Source organism: Notamacropus eugenii, chromosome 5, assembly GCF_028372415.1.
Source record: "Notamacropus eugenii isolate mMacEug1 chromosome 5, mMacEug1.pri_v2, whole genome shotgun sequence".
Classification (NCBI taxonomy): domain Eukaryota; kingdom Metazoa; phylum Chordata; class Mammalia; order Diprotodontia; family Macropodidae; genus Notamacropus; species Notamacropus eugenii.
The window spans coordinates 153,564,157-153,583,607 of record NC_092876.1 but is presented as its reverse complement, the minus strand read 5'-3'; the positions used below and the strand labels follow the sequence as shown (position 1 = coordinate 153,583,607).

The window sequence follows — 19,451 nt, the reverse complement described above, 5'->3', positions numbered from 1 at the left end:
GGGTTATCGAATGAAACAATATTTGTGAAGTGTTTGGCACACATTAGGCATTCAATGAATGTTTATTTCCTCACAACCTCAAAACTTCTGTGTCTGTTCTTTCTGATAAGTCACCAGATTCCTGGGAGTGGGGAGAAAGATGATGGTAAGAAACTATTATTATTCAATTTATTTCAGCATTATTAAGTAATCTGGGCTAAAACTTAATACCATTCTGTAATAGCTCCTACCCAGTGGGAGCTGTGGACCAGTCTTCAGTAACAGGTCGAATACTCCCATCTTCAGTGGGGTATCAGACGGGCCCCCCTGACCCTTCTACTCCTTCAAAGCAATGTGTAAGCTCAGGTAGAAAAGCAGTGAATCCTGCCTTTTCAGCTACTACTTACTCCTTTCCAATCTTCTCTGGACCCCACTAAAAGTCAAAATCAGACAAACCTCTCATGGGTGTTCACAAAGTTTGGTACCATATATATAACAAGGATTTCATGGACCAGCATCCACTACATCAGATCCAATGAGTAAGTGTATAGTTCTATGAAATGGCAGTATCCATATACCAAAGAGGAGAGTCTGTGACACAGTGTAATAGTTGGAAGGCTAACATAAACCCATGACTTCCACTGATGGCTGATGAGATTAATAACTAACAGGAGGATAAGCTCTCAGAAAGCTGCCTGGCTCTGGGGAGTGAAAATATCCAGTGTAATATTCCCAACAATAGGCGTGGCACCCTTGGCAGCAGCAAATTTTAAAACATCATGCTTGTCAGAAACAGTGAGTGAAATGACACGTCAGTTGAATTTTGAATACCAATAACGGCACAAGTCATTAGCAGAAGCTTTTTTCAGGTTGTCCTCAGATTTGTAGTATAGATGTCTTCACTTTTTTGTACATATTTGGAAGTACAAGTAGATGCCACCTAAGTGATTTCACATAGCAAGGCATTTGAACTTCTCCTTCTTCATTGAGAACTTTAGGGTTACAGACATTGTGAAAGTTCTCTTTAAAGTTACAATGGAAATGAAGTTTAGCACTATAGGGAATCCTGCTCCAGGCAGAGCAGAAACTCAAACTGCCAAATTCAATGGCCTTTGCTTTTACCCATCATCCTTCACTTTTTGCAGGATTTGCTTCTGGTGATGAGTCCCCTTTTTGTCTACTTCCTTAGGTTTTGCAATTGTTTTCCTCCCATATCTCTGACACTACTTTTTTTCTTTCTGTCTTTCTTTCTGAAAAATGATATATTTCCCTAAATTATTTTTAACACTTCTTTTATTTTTTTCAGTTCTTTTCCTGGGTGATCTCAAAACACAATAAAAATGAAAATTGAATAAATAAGTTGAATACACTTCTGGCACATGCTCTGAAGGTGGACAGGTTTAGAATGAATGTTGAATGGGGACAGAATATATGTGATTGTGCATTGGATGCAGCTTTGTAGCTCAGATATAGGGAAAAACACCCTAAAAGCATAGTCTATAGACAAAGATTTATCTATTTAGGAACTTCCCTAGAACCTAAAGACAAACATCTGAGGGAATGGATTTCAAGTACAGTTATAAAAGTGTGGTCTTAACAAGGTTGAATCAAAAATCTCCACAAGTCAATACACAAAATCAGCTTTCTGAGTAAGTGATTCATTTCTGAGGCCCACCTTTAATACATTTCTTTCTTTGTCTTGAGATAAGGGGTGAAAAAGTTATCTCTGCTTGATGAATATGCTTTCATTTCCCTTCCATGGTGATGATTAAATTTTACTATCTTGGATCAACATGGTTTATATGGGTGAGATCTCCAAGACAGAATGATAAATGTCACAATGTCATGTTTTCTGTCAGCTATGGAGCACCGTAGAGGGATAACCAAGGAGCCTACTCATCTCTTTCTGAGCTCAGCCATTTGTCCATGAGGACTTATACAACAATAGCATCATAGATCTAAAGTTAGGAGATCATCTGGCATGATCCTGGAGCTTGGAGAAATGGAATAACTTACTTGAGGTCACACATACATAGCCCAGTTCCAGTCTTGGTTTTCCATTTGTTCAAATGGGGTGAGAGAAGGTTGCACCCACTGCCTTTCTTCAAATCTCTTTAATCATAATAATAATGATAATGATTATTAATATAGATGATATTTATATGTCCTTTGATATATTTATGTATTGTAGCTTATACATTTATATATTTAAAATTTGCAAAGAGCTTTAAACAAATAACCTCATTTTGTTCTGACAATATCCTGGGATGTAGGTGCTATCATGGTCTCCATTTTACAGATGAGAAAACTGAGGCATACAGACGTTAAGTAATTTACCCAGGGCCACACAGCTAGTAAGTATCTGAGGTCATAGTTAAACTCAGGTCTTTCTGCCTCCAGGTTCAATGGTCTATTTACTATGCCACCTAACTCTCATTCTAATAGTTCTAATATTTAGATCCATATTAGAAATCTGAAGAGATATGTCTGGATTTTTTTAAGCAGAAGTAAATAGTAGGAGTCAGAATGGTAAAGGGTAAGGAAAGAGGTATTAAAGTCTGAGAATCTGGGTACCAATCCTGGCTCTGCCAATTACTACCTGTGTAACATTGAATAAGTCTTTTAAGCCCCCTGGGTCTGTTTCCTAATCAGAACAATATTTGATTTTCGACAAGATGAACTCTGTCTCCTCTAGCTCTCAACCTATGATCCTATAATATTCCAAGAAATTGACCCTCTTCCATTCTTGATCATTCTTGATCTTTCCTATGAGGATTCTCTTTTTTAAAAGTTAAAGAGAATAGCAATCTGGAATTTTAAAAACCAAATTAAGCTGTTTTGGGGATAGTACCACCTATGTGTGGGAAACAGTATGGTATGCTAGAAAAAGTACTGAGTTAAAGTCAGAGGACCTTAAGGTGATTAATCTCCTTGAGTCTCAGTTTCCTTAGCTATAAGCTGAGGTTATTAAATGGCATCGGAGGTTCTTTCCAGCTCTACATTCATCTACGTTTATGTTTTTTATTGAGTGCGTAAGTCTTTCTCCCTCTCCCCCTTCCCTACTCCATGGTAACAAAAGCAAATCCATTCATTCAACAAATATTTATTGTGTCTAATAAGAGAGACATTATATTTAAAAAATAGTTTTTACCTTACAGGTGGTGCAAAGCTTTAGGCAGCAGTGTGGCATCATGAGTATTGAGTTTCTAGTGAAAAAATCTGGGTTCAAGTCCTGGCTTCTCACATATGAGCTGTATAACCTTTGACTAGTTACGTCACCATTTGGAGACTCAGTTTCCTTATCTGTAAAATGGGGATTGACTACATTTCCACTACCTACCTCACATGATTTCAGTAAGGAATACATTCTATCAACCTGTTCAGCTATGCAGAAATTTGGGCTATGAATATTAGATGAGATTCACTAAAATGCCTTCGTTAATCTGAAAAATTCTGATCTCAGGGAAAATAAATATTCACATGGCAAGTAAGAATGAGTCTAGTAAAGATGTATAGTACCTGTGACATTTTTCAGTTTCTGTACTCCGTCTCTAGTGGCATGTAGTTCCTATATTCACATCCAATTAACATTAAATGAGAATGAGATTCTCACATTTTCCAGGATAATGCACAGAGGGCTTTGCTACTAAGAAAAGATCTAGAATTTGGGTTGGTGACTAATGGTGCGAAAAAACAAATGCCAGAAACAGAACTGTGTGTTTGAGTGACGTTGAGTCAGGAAGACTACGGTTGAAATCTTGCCTCTGACGTTTAATCAGTTGTTTGATTTTTGTGAAATCACTTAAATTCTCTGAGCCTCCATTTTCTCATCTGTAAAATATGGGTAATAATACCTGTAGTACCTATCTCACAGGGTTATTATGAGGCTCAAGTGATAAAATATATGCAAAGCAGTTTGCAAACTTTAGAGCACTGTATAAGTGTCAGTTATTATTAGAAGTGAAGGGTATCCAAGAACATGGTTTACAAGAGGAATGATAAACATCAGAAAAGACACTTTTCACATTCACATGCCTCAAGTCAAATATCTATTGTTCAGGGTCACACGAGAGCAATCTGTCCATTATTCAGTTTTAAAACTTTTAAGTTATAGTTAGACTGAATTATTTGATCTAGTTGAAAAAGAATTTTGAGTTTGGTTTAATAAATTTCTTTAGAATTTGGTCATTACTTGTCACTTACTCAAGTCTTCTTTATGCCAACAAAATACTGGAATTCTCATACGGGAGCTTTAATAACTTCTTAATGCTAAGTATAATAAAACACTGAACCTGGTAACTCCCAAAGGTCATAGAGTCACCATCCATATTCTTTAATGAAGGGATTTATGGTCATTCATCTGGAATGATTCTGGCACATTTTGGCGCACAAGTCTAGAACTGATGACTTTTTGAAATCCCTTCTATATTATGTGACAATTCTTTCATCTTTTGTAGATTTCTGTCAGAAGATAAGCAATACAGTAAATAAGTAATATAAAACTCTGTTGAGAAATCACTTGTACTGATTTTGAATTTGAATTTTTTTCCTGGCTAAAACCGTAAGGTGATGAGTTTAATGTTTTCTGACACTTGAACCAGCTGTTGGCCTTCAAAACTCGAGTAACATTCTTGGTAACAGGGTTAAACTCAAATTGTTTTGTCCCACTGAAGAAATAGAAGAATCCTAGAAAGAAAATTAAGTCCCATTATTACCTCATGCAGCTAAATAATCATGTCTCTATCTCTCACTCTGAGAGGTTCTTAATAGTTTTAAGAGCATAAAAGGGTCCCCAGACCAAATATTTTGAGAACTGCTGATCTAGACCAACTGCCCCTGAACAGCAATCTCCTCTACATTATCACTGACAGAACCTGAAGTAGGCAGCTAAGTGCTGAAGTGGATAGTAAAAGGCCTAGAGACAGGAAGACTCATGTTCCTGAGTTCAAATCTGACCTCAGACACTTACTAGCTGTGTGGTTCTGGGCTAGTCACTAACCCCTGTTAACCTCATCTGTAAAATGAATTGGAGAATGACCTTTGCCAAGAAAACCCCAGATGATGTCCCAAAGAGTTGAACATTATTGAAATGACTGAACAAAAGCTATAACATCTAGAGCCCATTTAAAGACTTACAGAGAAGCAGAGCCCCTTCCATTCCTAGGCAGCCTGATCCAATTTTGGATAACTTAAACTGTTAGAAAGTTTGCTTTTACATCAAAGACTTTCTGTAACATCCACTCCTGGTTCTGTCCTGGAACACTGAAAATAGTTATCATGTCCTTGTATTTTCTCCATGCTAAATAGCCTTAGTTCCTGCATTAATCCTTCTGCAGAGGGCCATCTCCAGTTAACCTCATCTATATCTTGCCAGTAGACCCAACTGTCTCCAGAGGAGACTTTGCACAGCCCTGCCTCACTTAAATCCAATTCATTTTTATGTCATGACATCACCTCCATGATGTTATAGTCCTCTTTGAGAACAAAGGATGAACAACACCTGTGAGTAGTAGTAGTAACAGCTACTCCACTGGGGACCCAACTGGAACTGGCCAGTTGGGCAACAAAGCTCTCTCCTTCCCTTCCCTTTCTTTCCACCCTCCCTCTTTTTTGTTTGTTTCTTTCTTTTTCTTCCTTCCTGTCTTCTTTCCTCCCTTTCTCTCTTCCTTCCTTTCTTCATTCCTTTTTTTCTCTTTCCCTCTCTCTTTTTTCTTTTCCTTTCTTCAGTCCACAAAGTCTTACCTGTGGGTGCTTTGTTCAAAGGAATATAAATTTTGATGGTTGAAGCCTCCCAAGATAGCTTGGGGTTTATGGGCTAGATATATTTCTTATGGACCATCCTTAAACCCAAATCACTCTGGCTCTTGTTGATTGGCCAACAATAGGTCCTAGGCTAAACGCCACTTGGTCATTGCTTGGGCTCTGCTTGGCTCAGTGAATGTAAATGACAATTGTTTCCGTTTGGCCAGAAACCCTGATGGTGTTCCCCTCCCAGATTGACTTTTTGTCTTTTACTAAGTGTTTTGCCTCATTTATATAGCCTTAATCACTAAATGTGTGTTGCCTCAAGTCAGACTGAGACCTGTTAAAGATCTTAGCTTAAAAAGGTCTCCATTCAGGGCCATCTCCAATTGTCTTGATCTATATCTTGCCACTGGATCCAGATGGTTCTGGAAGAGAAAGTGAGGCTAGTGACTTTGCACAGCTCTCCCTCACTTAAATCCACTTCACTTTACATGTCATGGCATCACCTTCTTGATGTCATGGTTCTCTTTGAGAATGAAGGGCAAGAACAGCTTCTTGTAGTAAAGTATCTGGTCCTTCTCACTATTCTTTTAGTTGTCACTGGACATGCTGTAATTCATCAAATCCTTCCTAAAATTTGTCAGCCAGAACTGAAGGCAATATTCTAGTGGAGAACTGAGCAGCATGAAACACAGTGAGATGATCACTTCCCTAAACCCAGGAACCATCCTTCCCTTATGCAGCCAAACTTCATGATAGCATTTTTTTTAACTTGTAAAACACACTTGACTCATCTTGTGCTTGCAAAATACCAAAACTCAGATATTTTTTCATATAAGCTGTTGTCTAACCACAACTCCCTATCATATACTTGTGCGGTTAATTATGAAAAGTCCAAATTTAGGAATGTAAATTTATCTCTATTAAATTATACTTTACTAAGTTTGGCCCATCTTTAGGGATCTTTATCAAGACCCTTTTGAATTCTTACACTGTCATCCCACAAGTTTTCTATCCTTCCTAGCTTTGCATTAAATTTGGTAAGCAGATTATCTATGCTGTTAAATTATTGATAAAGATTTCCAACAGCAAAGAGAGGAATGATCTTGGGGGCACTCTACTATAATTCTCCTTATAGGTTGATATCAACCCTCTAATGGTTACTTTTCAGGTCATCTGATTGGTTCCATATCCACCTAACCTTACTTTTGTTTAGGCAACATTTCTCCACCACATCCTTAATTTAGCATAACTGTTGGTAAAATACTTTGCTGAAATCTACGTATAGTAGTCTGTGGCATTCCCCTGACCTAGCAGTATAATGTCCCTATCAGAATAGAAAATGAAGTTACATTGGTATGCCTGTTCTTAGTGAAGTCATGGTGGCTTCTAGTAATCAGTAAGAAGTAATCAATTCCTCTTCTTCCTTAAATGCTCACAAACCATCCCTTTTATAATATTTTTAGAATATTTGTAAGGAATCAAAGTCAAGTTCTGCAACCTATAATTTGTAGACAAAATATTCTCATATTACATACTTCAGTCCCTTTCCTATTCTCCACAGTTTTTTAGAGATCCCTGGTAGCAGCCCAGTATTGACACAAGTCATTTCAGTAAATAAGGTTATAGTTCATTTAGTAATATGAGCTCTTTGAGGATAGATGCTATATCCTCATTTCTCTCGGGGGTACAGCTCTCTTTTTAATAATTTTGCTCTCTCATGAATCCAAAAATATCTTTTCTAGATTAAAAAAAATAAAACAAAAAAATTAGTAATTTTGCATTCTCTTCATCATACATTATCATAATTCTATCCATTACAAGTGAGAGTCCCATCTCTTCTTTGGTCTGTTTCCTTGCTAGAGCTTAATGTAAAATAAATTCAGTCTTTGTGATAGGTCTTCCATCTGAAGAATGGTCATATAGGAAAGTGACTAGATTTCCTCTGACTACTTCCAGAGGGCAAAACAAAGTAAAAAAAAAAGATATGGAAATTGTAAAGAGGTGGGTCTCAGCTCAATATACTGAAAAAGTTCCAACAATTAGAGCTGTCTCAAAGTAGAACAGGCTTAGTAAGTAAAGACAGTCCCTATCTCTGGAACAATGGGTGACATATCTGGAGATATGGGTGACAGTGGCACTCTTGGACCATCTATTTTTTATTAATTGTTCTTGTTTTGAACTTTCCTTATTTTGAAATCATATATTTCCTTAACAATATTCCTTTTTGCCATTTATTTCATACTGGTCATCACTGAAAATCTTCTTTAGTCAGTTATATACCCACTGAATATTCATCTCCTTTTGAGTTAGCCGTGACTTTGATTCTCCAGATACTGTGGTATTCTAAGGTTTTGAGCCTTACAACATTGCCAGGAGATCATGTATGTTATTGCATAGGTTTTTGTGTTGAGAACTGGTTTGACATCTTAAAACGACTGTACAATTTCCAAAATGCAATTGTCTGTACTCTCCCTTCTATTTATTTTTGCATTCAATTCATTGCCCACCCAGAATGTGCATCCTAACTATATGTAACTGACATACTAACTCAAAGATCTGATGATACAATGATATGTCACAGTTTGAACAACAATCTTTTTTCATCCATTTTGTTTTTCCTAGGTGAACTGTTAGACCAAACTCTTTTAAATAATCTTGGGATCTCTTTGAAGAGACCCTGCAGTCTTTCGGAGTTTGATGTAATCAAACACTATCCTCTGCAAACAGAATCATTGGAGAATCTTTCCTCTATTTGTATCGTGAGCAGGGCATCCTCCATGATAGTGAGGAACAACTTATAAGGATATGTCTCCTTATTTTTTACCCTACTTGACAGTAACAATCAAAGTCACTGAAACTTTTATCTCTATAGTTTCACTTATCAGGAAAGTTTATATAATCTTAATGTGGGCACAAAAGACTCCTTGTTGGAGGAGAGCTTCTAAGGTTGCCTTTTGTTCTACTGAGTCAAAGATTTTTTTAAAAATAATTACAAATACTAAGTGCAGGGAGGATCTTGTTCTCTGCAACTTGCAGTCAGATGAATGACTATGAAGCCATGACTTATTGAAGAGAATCAGTTGTGAAAGGATTCTCTAGTTGAAGATTATTGTCATAAGAATTGTATAAAGAAGGGAAAATAAAACATGTGGGTAGGTAGGTGTTACAGCAGTTTCAATCACTTTGGAGTGATTATTAAATTTTTCTGTGATTTTTTTCTATTCTTTTCAAATCTTGTCCTCTTATAAAGCGATCCCTCCCATTAGTTTCAAGATTGAATCACCTTCAGTTTGGAATTCCCTTGTTCTATGTTGGCCTAGTCAAATCACTCCTCTCAACATTGTCTTCTTCAGTGACATTACTACATAATTCTTATGTGTTGGTGCTTCTGCTGTGCTGCTGTTACTTCTTCCAGTACTACTCTTGTTATTATTATTATTTCTATTTTAAGCATTGTCAATTTCTTTTTCACCAGTGGTTCCTTACCATACTCCAACAAAAATAATCATATCTCCCATATCCAAAAAAGTTTTTTCTTAACTGAGTGTCATGCCATGTACCTATGTATATGCCCTGCTACTGAGGTGGTTGGGGTCAGTGTATTGCTTGAGCTGAGGAGTTTTGAGATATAGTAAAGCTAAAGCCAAATGTGCATCCTTACTAACTCCAGCTTCATGATGATGAGCCTGTAGGAGCAGAAGGGCTACCAGGCTGGTCAAGGAAGTGAAGATTGGGCCCATTCTGGAAATGGAGAAGGTCAATGCTTCTGTGCCAATCAACAGTAGAATTGGCATGAGTGGCTACTGAAATTCCAGTCTAGGGGAGAGAGGGTGAACTACTCTCAAAAAAATAAAGCCTTCCCTTGACCTTTCTACTCCATTCAATGATTATGTCATCTCTCTTTTCCCTTTTAATAGTGATTTATTCAGAATGTTGCTTATATACAATGGTTTTACTTCCTCACTATTCTTAGCTTATCCTCCCTTATGATGCCCTTTTTTACCACACTATTTTAGTGAATCTGTGTTTACGCAAGCCACCAATGACTTCCTAAATTTTATATCTGGTGGCCTTTTTTCCCATTTCTCATACTCCTTGACTTCTTGGTAGCATTTGATTCCATTGTCTATTCTCATATACTGGATATCCTTCCCTTAGCATCAAAGATACCAAAATCACCTGTTTCTCTTGTCTATGGCAAATTCTTGAAAGCCATGAAAGTACATATTTTTAAGAAGGATTCATACTTTTACTCATTTAGAATAGTTCTATTTCCCATCTATCCTAACTGCTTGGCATTTCTACTTACTCTTATACTGGAATGCAGCATCAACTGGGAGACCAATTCCTGGAAAGAGTCCTGCTATCCGTCTAGGGTAGCCTTTTTCCATGGATTGACTTATTTCATCATATCTGCAATAAAAAAATTAAGCAAGAACTAGAAGTTTCAAAGAGAAAAACTTAGAATTTATTTAAGGGAAACAGTTCCTAACAATTGAAGCTAATGTGAGTGAGGTAGAATAGGTTGCTGCAGAAGATACTAGGTTCTTCTTCAAGGAGAGTTTGGTTCACCGTTTGTTGGGTTTCTTTGAGAGGGTCTTCTAATTCAGGAGTGGATTGAACTAGGTGGACCCTGAGGTGCCTTCTGATCTAGATATTTGTAATTGGTACATGGCATGTGCCCCAAAAGATGCTGACAGCAAAATTTCTTTTGATCAAAACATGCACTACAAAGAATATAAGCCAATACTGAAATATCTTGCTTCCTCTCTAAGGACCTAGAAGCTCTATGGGCACTTTTCACTCTAGGATAAACAAAGAACAGTGCATTCTGCTTTTACCTCCAGTACTTATCTTCAACAAAGAAATAAGTTTTTCTTGTCCTCTTGTTGAAGAGAGCAGCATCTATCTTTTTTGTGCGCCTTGAAAAGCCAAGGTCATAGATGGGCTTGGGATAACCTGGCAGAATGGTATATGAATTGATCATCCAGAAATTTGCATCTAGAGTGAGAAAAAGAGATAATCTTTGAATATCTTGTTCTCAGGGTGAAAAATAATTGTCTTAAGAGTCATGAAAAATCTTTAGATCACAAGGTCAATTCTGCACACCAACATAATTATTTATTTTATTCCCTTCATATCCAACCTTCTCCTTCTGCTTATCAAATCAGTAGATTTAGGGAGATAAGCATCTACCTCTAGAAAATACCTTGAGGCTATGTTTACCTAGGGAAAATACTTTGATTTGCATGGTCAACTTTGACTAGTTGTAGAAGTCAAAATAGCCACATTAGTCTGAGCATATCCAAAGTACCACTAAAGATGTGTATTCTTATTGGAAGCCAAATAAAAGCCAAACAGCATGGAGGGGAAATGCATGCTATTAATATTTTTTAGGAAAAGGTCTCAGTTCTTATGATACTCACACAGGTCGTAGGTATGTTGATATTTAATTTCAGAGCTGTATACAAAAGACCTGATATTTGTAGATACAACTTTAACATATGCACGTTGTCTTATACTCTTCAGCATAGTCCTTTGAGATAGTTAGTACAAATATTACCACCACATTTTACAGGTTTAGAAACTGAGAGAATGAGAAGTCAAGGGTCTTGTCCAAGGTCACTTAGCAATTGAGTGACAGAGACAAAATCAAAGTCAGGTCTTCTGATTCCAAGTCAAATGCTCTTCACACTGTATTTCAGCTGTCATCTCAGAAATACATACATGCACATATTGGAGATACCTTATGATGTACTTGTTATAATTTTCTTTATGATTAAGAAGCTAAGCTCAAAGTGAGGGCAAATCAGTGGTTCCATGAATAGAGCACTGGGTTTAGAGTCAGAGAGATCTGATTTCAAATATGACCTCAGCAGCAGCTGTGTGGCCCTGGACAAGCTACATAAACTTCTTTCATCAGCTTAAAAATGGGATAATAACCCCCTAGGGTTGTTGTGAAGATTAAATGAGATATTTGTAAAGTAATTAGCACAGTGTGTGGTGTGTTTTGACTTTATAATAGGGAAGCACTTTAATTCTGGATCAATGGTGATATCTGTTTTCCTAATATTTAAATTAGCCACAAATGACAGAGAGATATAATGAAAGGAGTTACCTTTAAAAATCACAGTTTCATCCCTGTCATTTTCATATGCAGCTTGAATACCATCTGGCAGAGATGGCCAAAATGAAGAGATTAATTCAAATTCAACTTCTGAGACTTCATAATAAATTCTCCACAAATGCCTGTTTCAGACACAAAACAATCTTATACGTATATAGAGCATAGATGTTGATGGCAATGAGATGCATGTAAGTGTCCATAATCACCACCATCATAATTTATAAGAATCTCTTGTGTATCTCTAATAGGTGCAATAGCATTGAAACTACCCTCAGTTAGGAATCCTAAAGGGAAATGAACTTATTTTTATTTCTGTGGACCGGTCAGAAGAGATTGTGTTCCTTATGGACTCTCTAAAGAGTGTCTACTAGTGAAGGAATTTCTCAGACAGGACCACAACTCTAGGAACATAAGGTCTAGGGGTTGCTTAGGGTTGGCATTCTGGGATGGCCCTTTCAGCTCTGGCATTTGTTGGAATGAAAAATGTCTTCTTTGCCACCACAGAATGCTAGAGTCTGTCTTAACTTTTGAAGGTACTTTGGAGGTTGTCTAATCTGCCTGTCATCCAAACCAGGAAAGTTCTCTAATCTAGTTATCCAGGTAGTTCTCCTGGGTCTACTTGAACACTAAAAATTAGGAGTCTTTTGACAAATGCAGAAATTACATAAAGAACAAAACTGAGCTACTATGGTTGATCAAAGCCTAATTCAATATGGCACAAGTCCCTACCACAGAATATAGTGTTCTAGGACCAGATTTAAAGACTTGTGCAGTATCCTGTAAAATAATTGTTTCAAATAGACACTTCACCCTTTGGCATGGTGGGTATTCAATAAAACAAAAATTCATTTAAAGACAGCAAATTCCAGAAGAGGAAGAGACCTTGTTGAGAGAAAAATGGTTTACCTGTCTTTAAAGAACATTACTTCTCTGCGGAAGGTGGTGACAGCATCGAAAGTCAAATTAGGGTCACAAGCTTGGGGGATAGTGGGTCTTTTTGGCTTAGCAGGTACCTTAGATGAGGATCCTTCAGTGAAAGAGCAAGACATTTGAAACAGCCATAATGAATGACAAGAATGTGAGGAAATAACATGAGTACAGATGAGGCTTGCACAATGGGAGTTTTTTTATGAAAAAAATTTAAGAAATGATTTACCTAATTTCCTTTCTGAAAGTCTTCTTGTTCAACACCTTTGTGCAAAGTCTAGAACTCCACTTACCATAGATGGCCTGAATGCCCTTGATATCATCCTGAGAAAGGGGAGATTTGCTGGGATCAATGAAGGCATAATTTGGGAACATCAAGGCACTTGGATCATTGGAATGGGAGAGGCCCAGGGAATGGCCAAACTCATGAGCAGCTACAAGAAACAAGTTGAATCCTTAAAAAAAAAAAAGAGGAAGGAAAGAAAGAGGCGATTAGCCAGTCAGTCAACAAGTGCTTATTAAGAGCTGCCTGTTTTTCTACTATATGCCAGGTACTGTACCAAGCAGCATGAAGACAAAGAATGGCCAAAACAGCCTTTTCTCTGAAGGATCTCACAATCTAAAGGGGGATAAAACACTCAAATCATTATGTAAATACAAATCCTATATAGGGTAGGTGGGGTTGTTAGTCTTTTGCCCCAAGGACTGAAATGGAAAAGATGTTTGACAGCACTTGTACTCTTGTGTACAAACAGCTATGAAGCACCTGATTAACAAGGATTAGATAAAAAAAGGAAGCCTGAGGATCATATATTTCCTCTCCTTCAGGGTCTGTAGCCTGAGAGAGAAACTCCTTAGACCACCGCAACTGCTCATCATCCTCTCATCACATTCTAGAAGCAGCGAAAGGTCTCACCCCTCCTCTAACTGAACTGTCCCAAATAAAATTTTTCCTTATGTTTCTGCCCAAGGGAGTTTCAGAGATCCCTATGATTGCTATGCTAGGAAGACAACCAACAATTATTTACTGTTAGGACTGTAGACTACTATCCTGTATCTTTGAAGATGCTGCTGATAGCACCACTCAAATAGTCATGTGGATTTATAAACTCATTGATTTCCATAGTTTGCCAAAAAGGGCGATATTGCTCCTAGGGGATGCTGGATTGATGATGGGGTAGTGGGGTGGTGATAGTAGTTTGAAATGATGTAAATTTTAAAAAAAATGTTAAAGGGCTAAAGAAAGTAGATTTCCAGGGAGGTGCTAAGTAATTGTTTTTGAAAAGGATGAAGTCAAATAAGTTTGGGAAACTCAGAACCATTCACTCATAATTATAACCCAGCTATATCTGCCTATGATTATGTGCCTTTTGTCCATATCCTTCCATAAGTTTGCCAGTGGATCAGAGTCCCTCACCACTTTCTTCTGATAACCTGAGAATACCAGTGGAACATTTTCTGTCAATCTGTTGTCCATTGTTCTTGCCATAGGACCAGCCCATTTTCTTTTCTATCAAGCAATTTCTTAATTGGCATTTTTATTCCCATTCTGTTCATGCCTATCATTCTGTGGATTTTACCTCTGTAACATCTTGTGTGTAAATCCTGTTTTCTCCACTGGCACCACCACCACTCAGCTGAAGGCCCTCATCACCTCACTCTTGGACTATTGCAAAAACTTACTGATTGGTTTCCCTGCCTTAAATATCAACCTAACTGAGCTCATTCTCCACTCAGCAGTCAAATTGATCTTCCTAAAGTTTAGTTCTGACCATGTCACACACATACATACACAGAAACACACACTGCTTCTCCTCCCTCATTCAATAAACTTGAGTCACTTTTGTTCACCTCCAGGATACAAAGTCATCTTTTTGGCATTCAAAGTCCTTCATAACTCAAATCTTCCTACCTTTTCAATCTTCTTACACTTTATATCTCAACCTATACTTTTCAGTCCAGGGACTGGCTTCTGTGCTGTTCCTCAAACAAGACACTTCATCTCAACTCAGTGAAAATTCACTGGCCATCTTTCATGCCTAGAACACTCTTCCTTTTCATCTTTATCTCCTGCTTTCCTTAGTTTTATGCAAGTTTCAGCAAAAATCCTTCATTTTTCAAGAAGTCTTTTCCAGTTCTTCTTGATGGTATTTTCTTTCCTGTGGTACGTCTCACCAAATGATCCTGTATATATTTTGCATATGCATATAGTTTTTTTCTTTTGTATTTTCTCTCCCCTGTTAGACTATCTTTTGCCTTTCTTTGTATCTCCAGTGCTTAGCACAATGCTTGGCACTTAATAAATGTTGTTGACTCTTAAGTGACTGACTGATCTTAGTGAAATGTCCTCCCCACAATGGCCAGATATAGAAATTTATCTGTCCTTCAAATCTTGGCTTAAATGTCATCTTTTCCAAGACACATTCACTGATCCTCCCTAGCTAGGAATTATCCCTCCTTCTTGTTCACAGCACTTCCACAGCATATCATATTTTGTAATAAAAATCATTGAAATAGTTAATATTTATACAGTGCTTTAAGCATTTGATTGTCCCATTTGATCTTTACAATATTTACAATATGCTATTATTATCCCTATTTTACACATGGAGAAATTGAGGCTGATTGAAGTCAGATACAGTGTTTGAATCAGTCTTTGAATTCAGGACTTCCTGACACCAAGTCCAACACTGTACACTGCACCACTCTTACAGTTACCCTCACTTGTATTATATGTGTTTGTGTGCCTTCTTTACCTTTGTTACTAGACATGAAGCCTCTCAAAGCAATGTATTGTATTGTGTTGTATAGGCTGTTATTTTGCATAGTACTCATCTAGTGCTTTGCATGTAATAGGTCAAGTGTTCCCAGTCATTTATGCATTTACCCACAGGACATACTAGAAGCTTGTCAAGAGCTATGGAGAATATATGGTTCTCGAAAATATTTGATCTTCTACTTATGTAGGTGTACGGCAAACAAGGGTTCACAAGATTACTTGGATGCCTAAGGGTGTGAGGACTAAAGAAGATTGGAAATCTCTGTCCATGGTAGGCATTGAAGTACACACATCTATCTCTATCTCTATCTCTATCTCTATCTCTATCTCTATCTCTATCTCTATCTCTATCTCTATCTCTATCTCCATCTGTATCTCTATCTGTCTAAAGAAAGAACTGTTCTCTATATGCAGGATAACCAGTCCTGTAAGTGCACAATGTGGAGACAGCTCTTGTTTTTATTTATTTTCTACTAATAAAGTTGGTATTTGTACTTGGTGATATTGTGCTATGTAGAGGCTAGGGTCTTGAGGAAACCTTAAGAGCTTGGAGAAAAACTGTTATTGGCAAGCTACTATTTTGGTGGGATGGGGAAGAAAGGAAGGAAAGAAGAAAGCAAGGGAGGAAGCCAGGAAAGTATGGTGGGAGGGAGGAAAGAAGGGAAGAAGAAAGAAAAGGAGGGCAGGAGAGACAGAAAGAAAAGAAAGAAGGGAGGGGGAAGGAAAAAAAGAAGGGAAGAAGGAAGGAAGGAAGGAAGGAAGGAAGGACATAAGTACTTATTAAATATCTACCATGAGTCAGGCATTATGTTAAGCAATTCACAAATATTATCTCATTTGAGCCTCAGAACAAGACTGAGATATAAGTATTATTCCCATTTTGTAGCTGAAGAAATTGGGGTGGACAGAGGGAATTAGCATTTTTTAAGTACTTACTATATTCAAGACACTGTGCTAAGTACTTTACAAATATTACCTCATTTCAACCTGAGAACAGCATTGTGAAGTAGGTGCTATTACAATCCCCATTTCACAGTTGAGGAAACTGAGCCAGACAGAGTTTAAGTCACTTGCCCAGGGACATAGAGCTAATGTCTGACACAAGATTTGAACTCCTGTCTTCCTGATTCTAGGACTATTATGTAATCTACTCCTAGGCTGATTTAAAGTAATTCCTTAAAAAGAAATACTGGCTATTAAAAATCTTAGAACTCACCACTTGAATCTTTGGTCCAATGTTCATCCTCATCAAAGTGGGTATCTCCACCAATTCCCCAGCCAGGAGGAAAAGCATGGCCCAGGACTCCCAGTGGACCATCAAAATGCCGAGGGCATTTACCATGGACTGTAAAATTAATAACAGTAATACAAATTATATTATTATATAATATGCGTATTATTATATAATATAAAATATCATTGTATTGTATATTTTATATATTATTATCTAATACATTGTATGTAATATAATAATCATATACAATATAAATATATTGTTGATCTAATATATTAAAACTAGTATAAATATAACATAAATATAATAATGCAACATTAATGAATATATTAATAGCAATAATAGCAACTAATAATAGACTAACATTTATACAGGATTTTAGATTTACAAAGCATTTTACAAATATTATCTTCTTTGAATGAGAATATATTTGAAAGAGCTATTTACAGAATCTCAGAATTTCAATGTTAGAACACATCTATGAAGGATCCCCTCTGTAATTTTCCTAAAAAGTGGTCAGATAACCTTTCCTTGCAAACCTCTGGTGACAGGGAACTCTCTACCTCTCAAGGCATCCCATTTCACTTTGAGAATCTAATTATTAGAGAAAGTTTTGCCACCCATTACTCACTATTCTTCACTCTGGGGCCAAGTAGGACAAGTCTCAGCTAATTCATACAACCCAAGATGAAAACACCCTGATTTATTACTCAGTCATATTGTAACTGTACCTCTGGTCCTAAAAGCAACCATGATGTCAGCAGTGCCTTTGGAAATTCTGGTGAATGTTAGTGGGGTCACCTTACTCCACATTTCCAGAGCCTTTTGGATGGCTTCCTCCACATCAGAATATTCCATATCAGGAGTATAGTTCAATATCCTTTAAAATTAACATAAATATTCATGCACATAAACATGTGTTCATATATACATATAGGCATACAGATAACTAAATCACTGGTGTCCCATTACACAAATTCCACATCTGTTACACAGAGCTTTTTGTCTAATTCCCTATTAGAAATACAAATATATGTGCACTTAGATGTATACACATCTGTATTTATAGATATACATACTTGCTATGGCTATAAAATAATGAGACATATTCTTAGATGAATTATAGAAATCAGCCTTACAATTTCTGTGTATATAGACATGTGCACATACATCATTTGTTAATTAATCTATATTTCTACTCATTAAAATTCTTCCCTCTGAACCACTAAGAGCTACCCAGGAGAAAATGTCCCCCTTATTTACTAGTTAGTCAAGAAACATTTAGAAAGTGCCTACTATGTGCCAGGCACTATGCTAAGCTCTAGGGATACAAAGAAAGGTAAAAGATAATCCCTGCTCTCAAGAAGCTTATAGTTTAAAATTTTGTATCATAAAATACAAAATACATTTAATTAGAACTGGAACTTTAGAAATCATTTCAGTTCAACATTTTTATTTTACAGATGTGGAAACTGAAGCCCATGGAAATGAGGGGACTTGCCAATGTGTTAAATGTTGGGGATAAAAAAAACATAAAACACTTTCTGCTTCCCAGAATAGCTTGAATTTTATTATAGGAGGCACATAAACATAGAGTACATACAAAATAAATGCAAAACAATTTTTTGTTGTTGTTGAGGAGAGGCAGTAGCAACTGAGGGAATCAGGAAAGATCTCATGTGAGAACTTTTAAGAAGCCAGGGTTGCTAAGAGGTGGGGGTGAGAGATGAATGCTTTCCAGGCTTGGGGAGGGGGCAGTCTGTACAAAGAAATGTAGATGAGAGATGGAATGTTATGTATAAAGAAAATCTAAAAAGTCTGTTTTCAATTTGCTTTTGTGCATAATTAGAAAAAATAAAATGCTATTTTAAAAAGAAAGTCAATTTGGTTAGGATGTTGAAAAGAAATTATGTCAAGATGGTGAAGCACAGGCCTGCTGAACTCTCCCAATATTCTTCTCCAACTTTAAAAAAAAACCCCAAATCAAATTGCAGAGTGACACAACAAAAGGTGAGAAAGAAGCTTTTTCTAGCCTAAGATAACTTAGGAGACCCAAAGGAGAAGTCCGCAACATTGGGGTGGGTACAGTCTTGGAGGTGACCACAACCTTAACAGCAAAAGCAGCAACTTTGGGAGCTCTCAACCCAGAGATGGTAATGGGGTCAGGCAACTGGTTATAAAGAGATTACAGGGGACCTTGTGATGGCCCTAATTGCAGCTGGTACTGATTGGCAATTTTATTAACCATATGTAATTCTGGGTCTCAGTTCCAGGGCTAGAGAGAAGCTCTTGTGATCAGTCACAAGGAGCAGGAACAGTTCCAGAACCAGAGCACAGTTCCAGAGGAGCACTGGCACTTCAGCTGAGGAGAACAGAGGACCTGTTCATAGTTCTAGGGCCAACATGAGTACCAGTACTTGGGGCTGCAGGGGAGCAGCCCTTTTGGATAAAGACCAGAGCCTATACAAGGAGAGCATAACCACACATCTCCCAGGATATCACTAACTTGGAAGCACTGAAAAATTGGAGACCCTGAGAACTAACTCTGAAAACAGCAGCATGAAAAAGTCTGAAGCTTGGCATAGTGCCTGGTGGACAGTCTCGGGCGGGTAAAGGTGGGAACTTCTAAATCTTAGAGTTCTCACGAGACCCCCCAG

General features: G+C 37.3%; 1 protein-coding gene across 1 annotated transcript in view; it reads right to left on the bottom strand.

Annotated features, from left to right (window-relative positions):
* Positions 1–270: 270 nt before the first annotated feature.
* The window catches only part of MMP27 (matrix metallopeptidase 27), a 29,877-nt gene continuing 10,696 nt past the window's right edge, over positions 271–19,451 (bottom strand). The window contains exons 3-10 of the mRNA XM_072611250.1: positions 17,526–17,674; positions 16,777–16,905; positions 13,075–13,236; positions 12,761–12,881; positions 11,846–11,976; positions 10,569–10,728; positions 10,037–10,140; positions 271–4,665 (exon numbers count right to left, since the gene is read on the bottom strand). Coding sequence (XP_072467351.1) covers positions 4,424–4,665; positions 10,037–10,140; positions 10,569–10,728; positions 11,846–11,976; positions 12,761–12,881; positions 13,075–13,236; positions 16,777–16,905; positions 17,526–17,674 — 1,198 coding nt within the window. The 3' untranslated portion in view covers positions 271–4,423. The remainder of the gene's footprint in view (positions 4,666–10,036; positions 10,141–10,568; positions 10,729–11,845; positions 11,977–12,760; positions 12,882–13,074; positions 13,237–16,776; positions 16,906–17,525; positions 17,675–19,451) is intronic.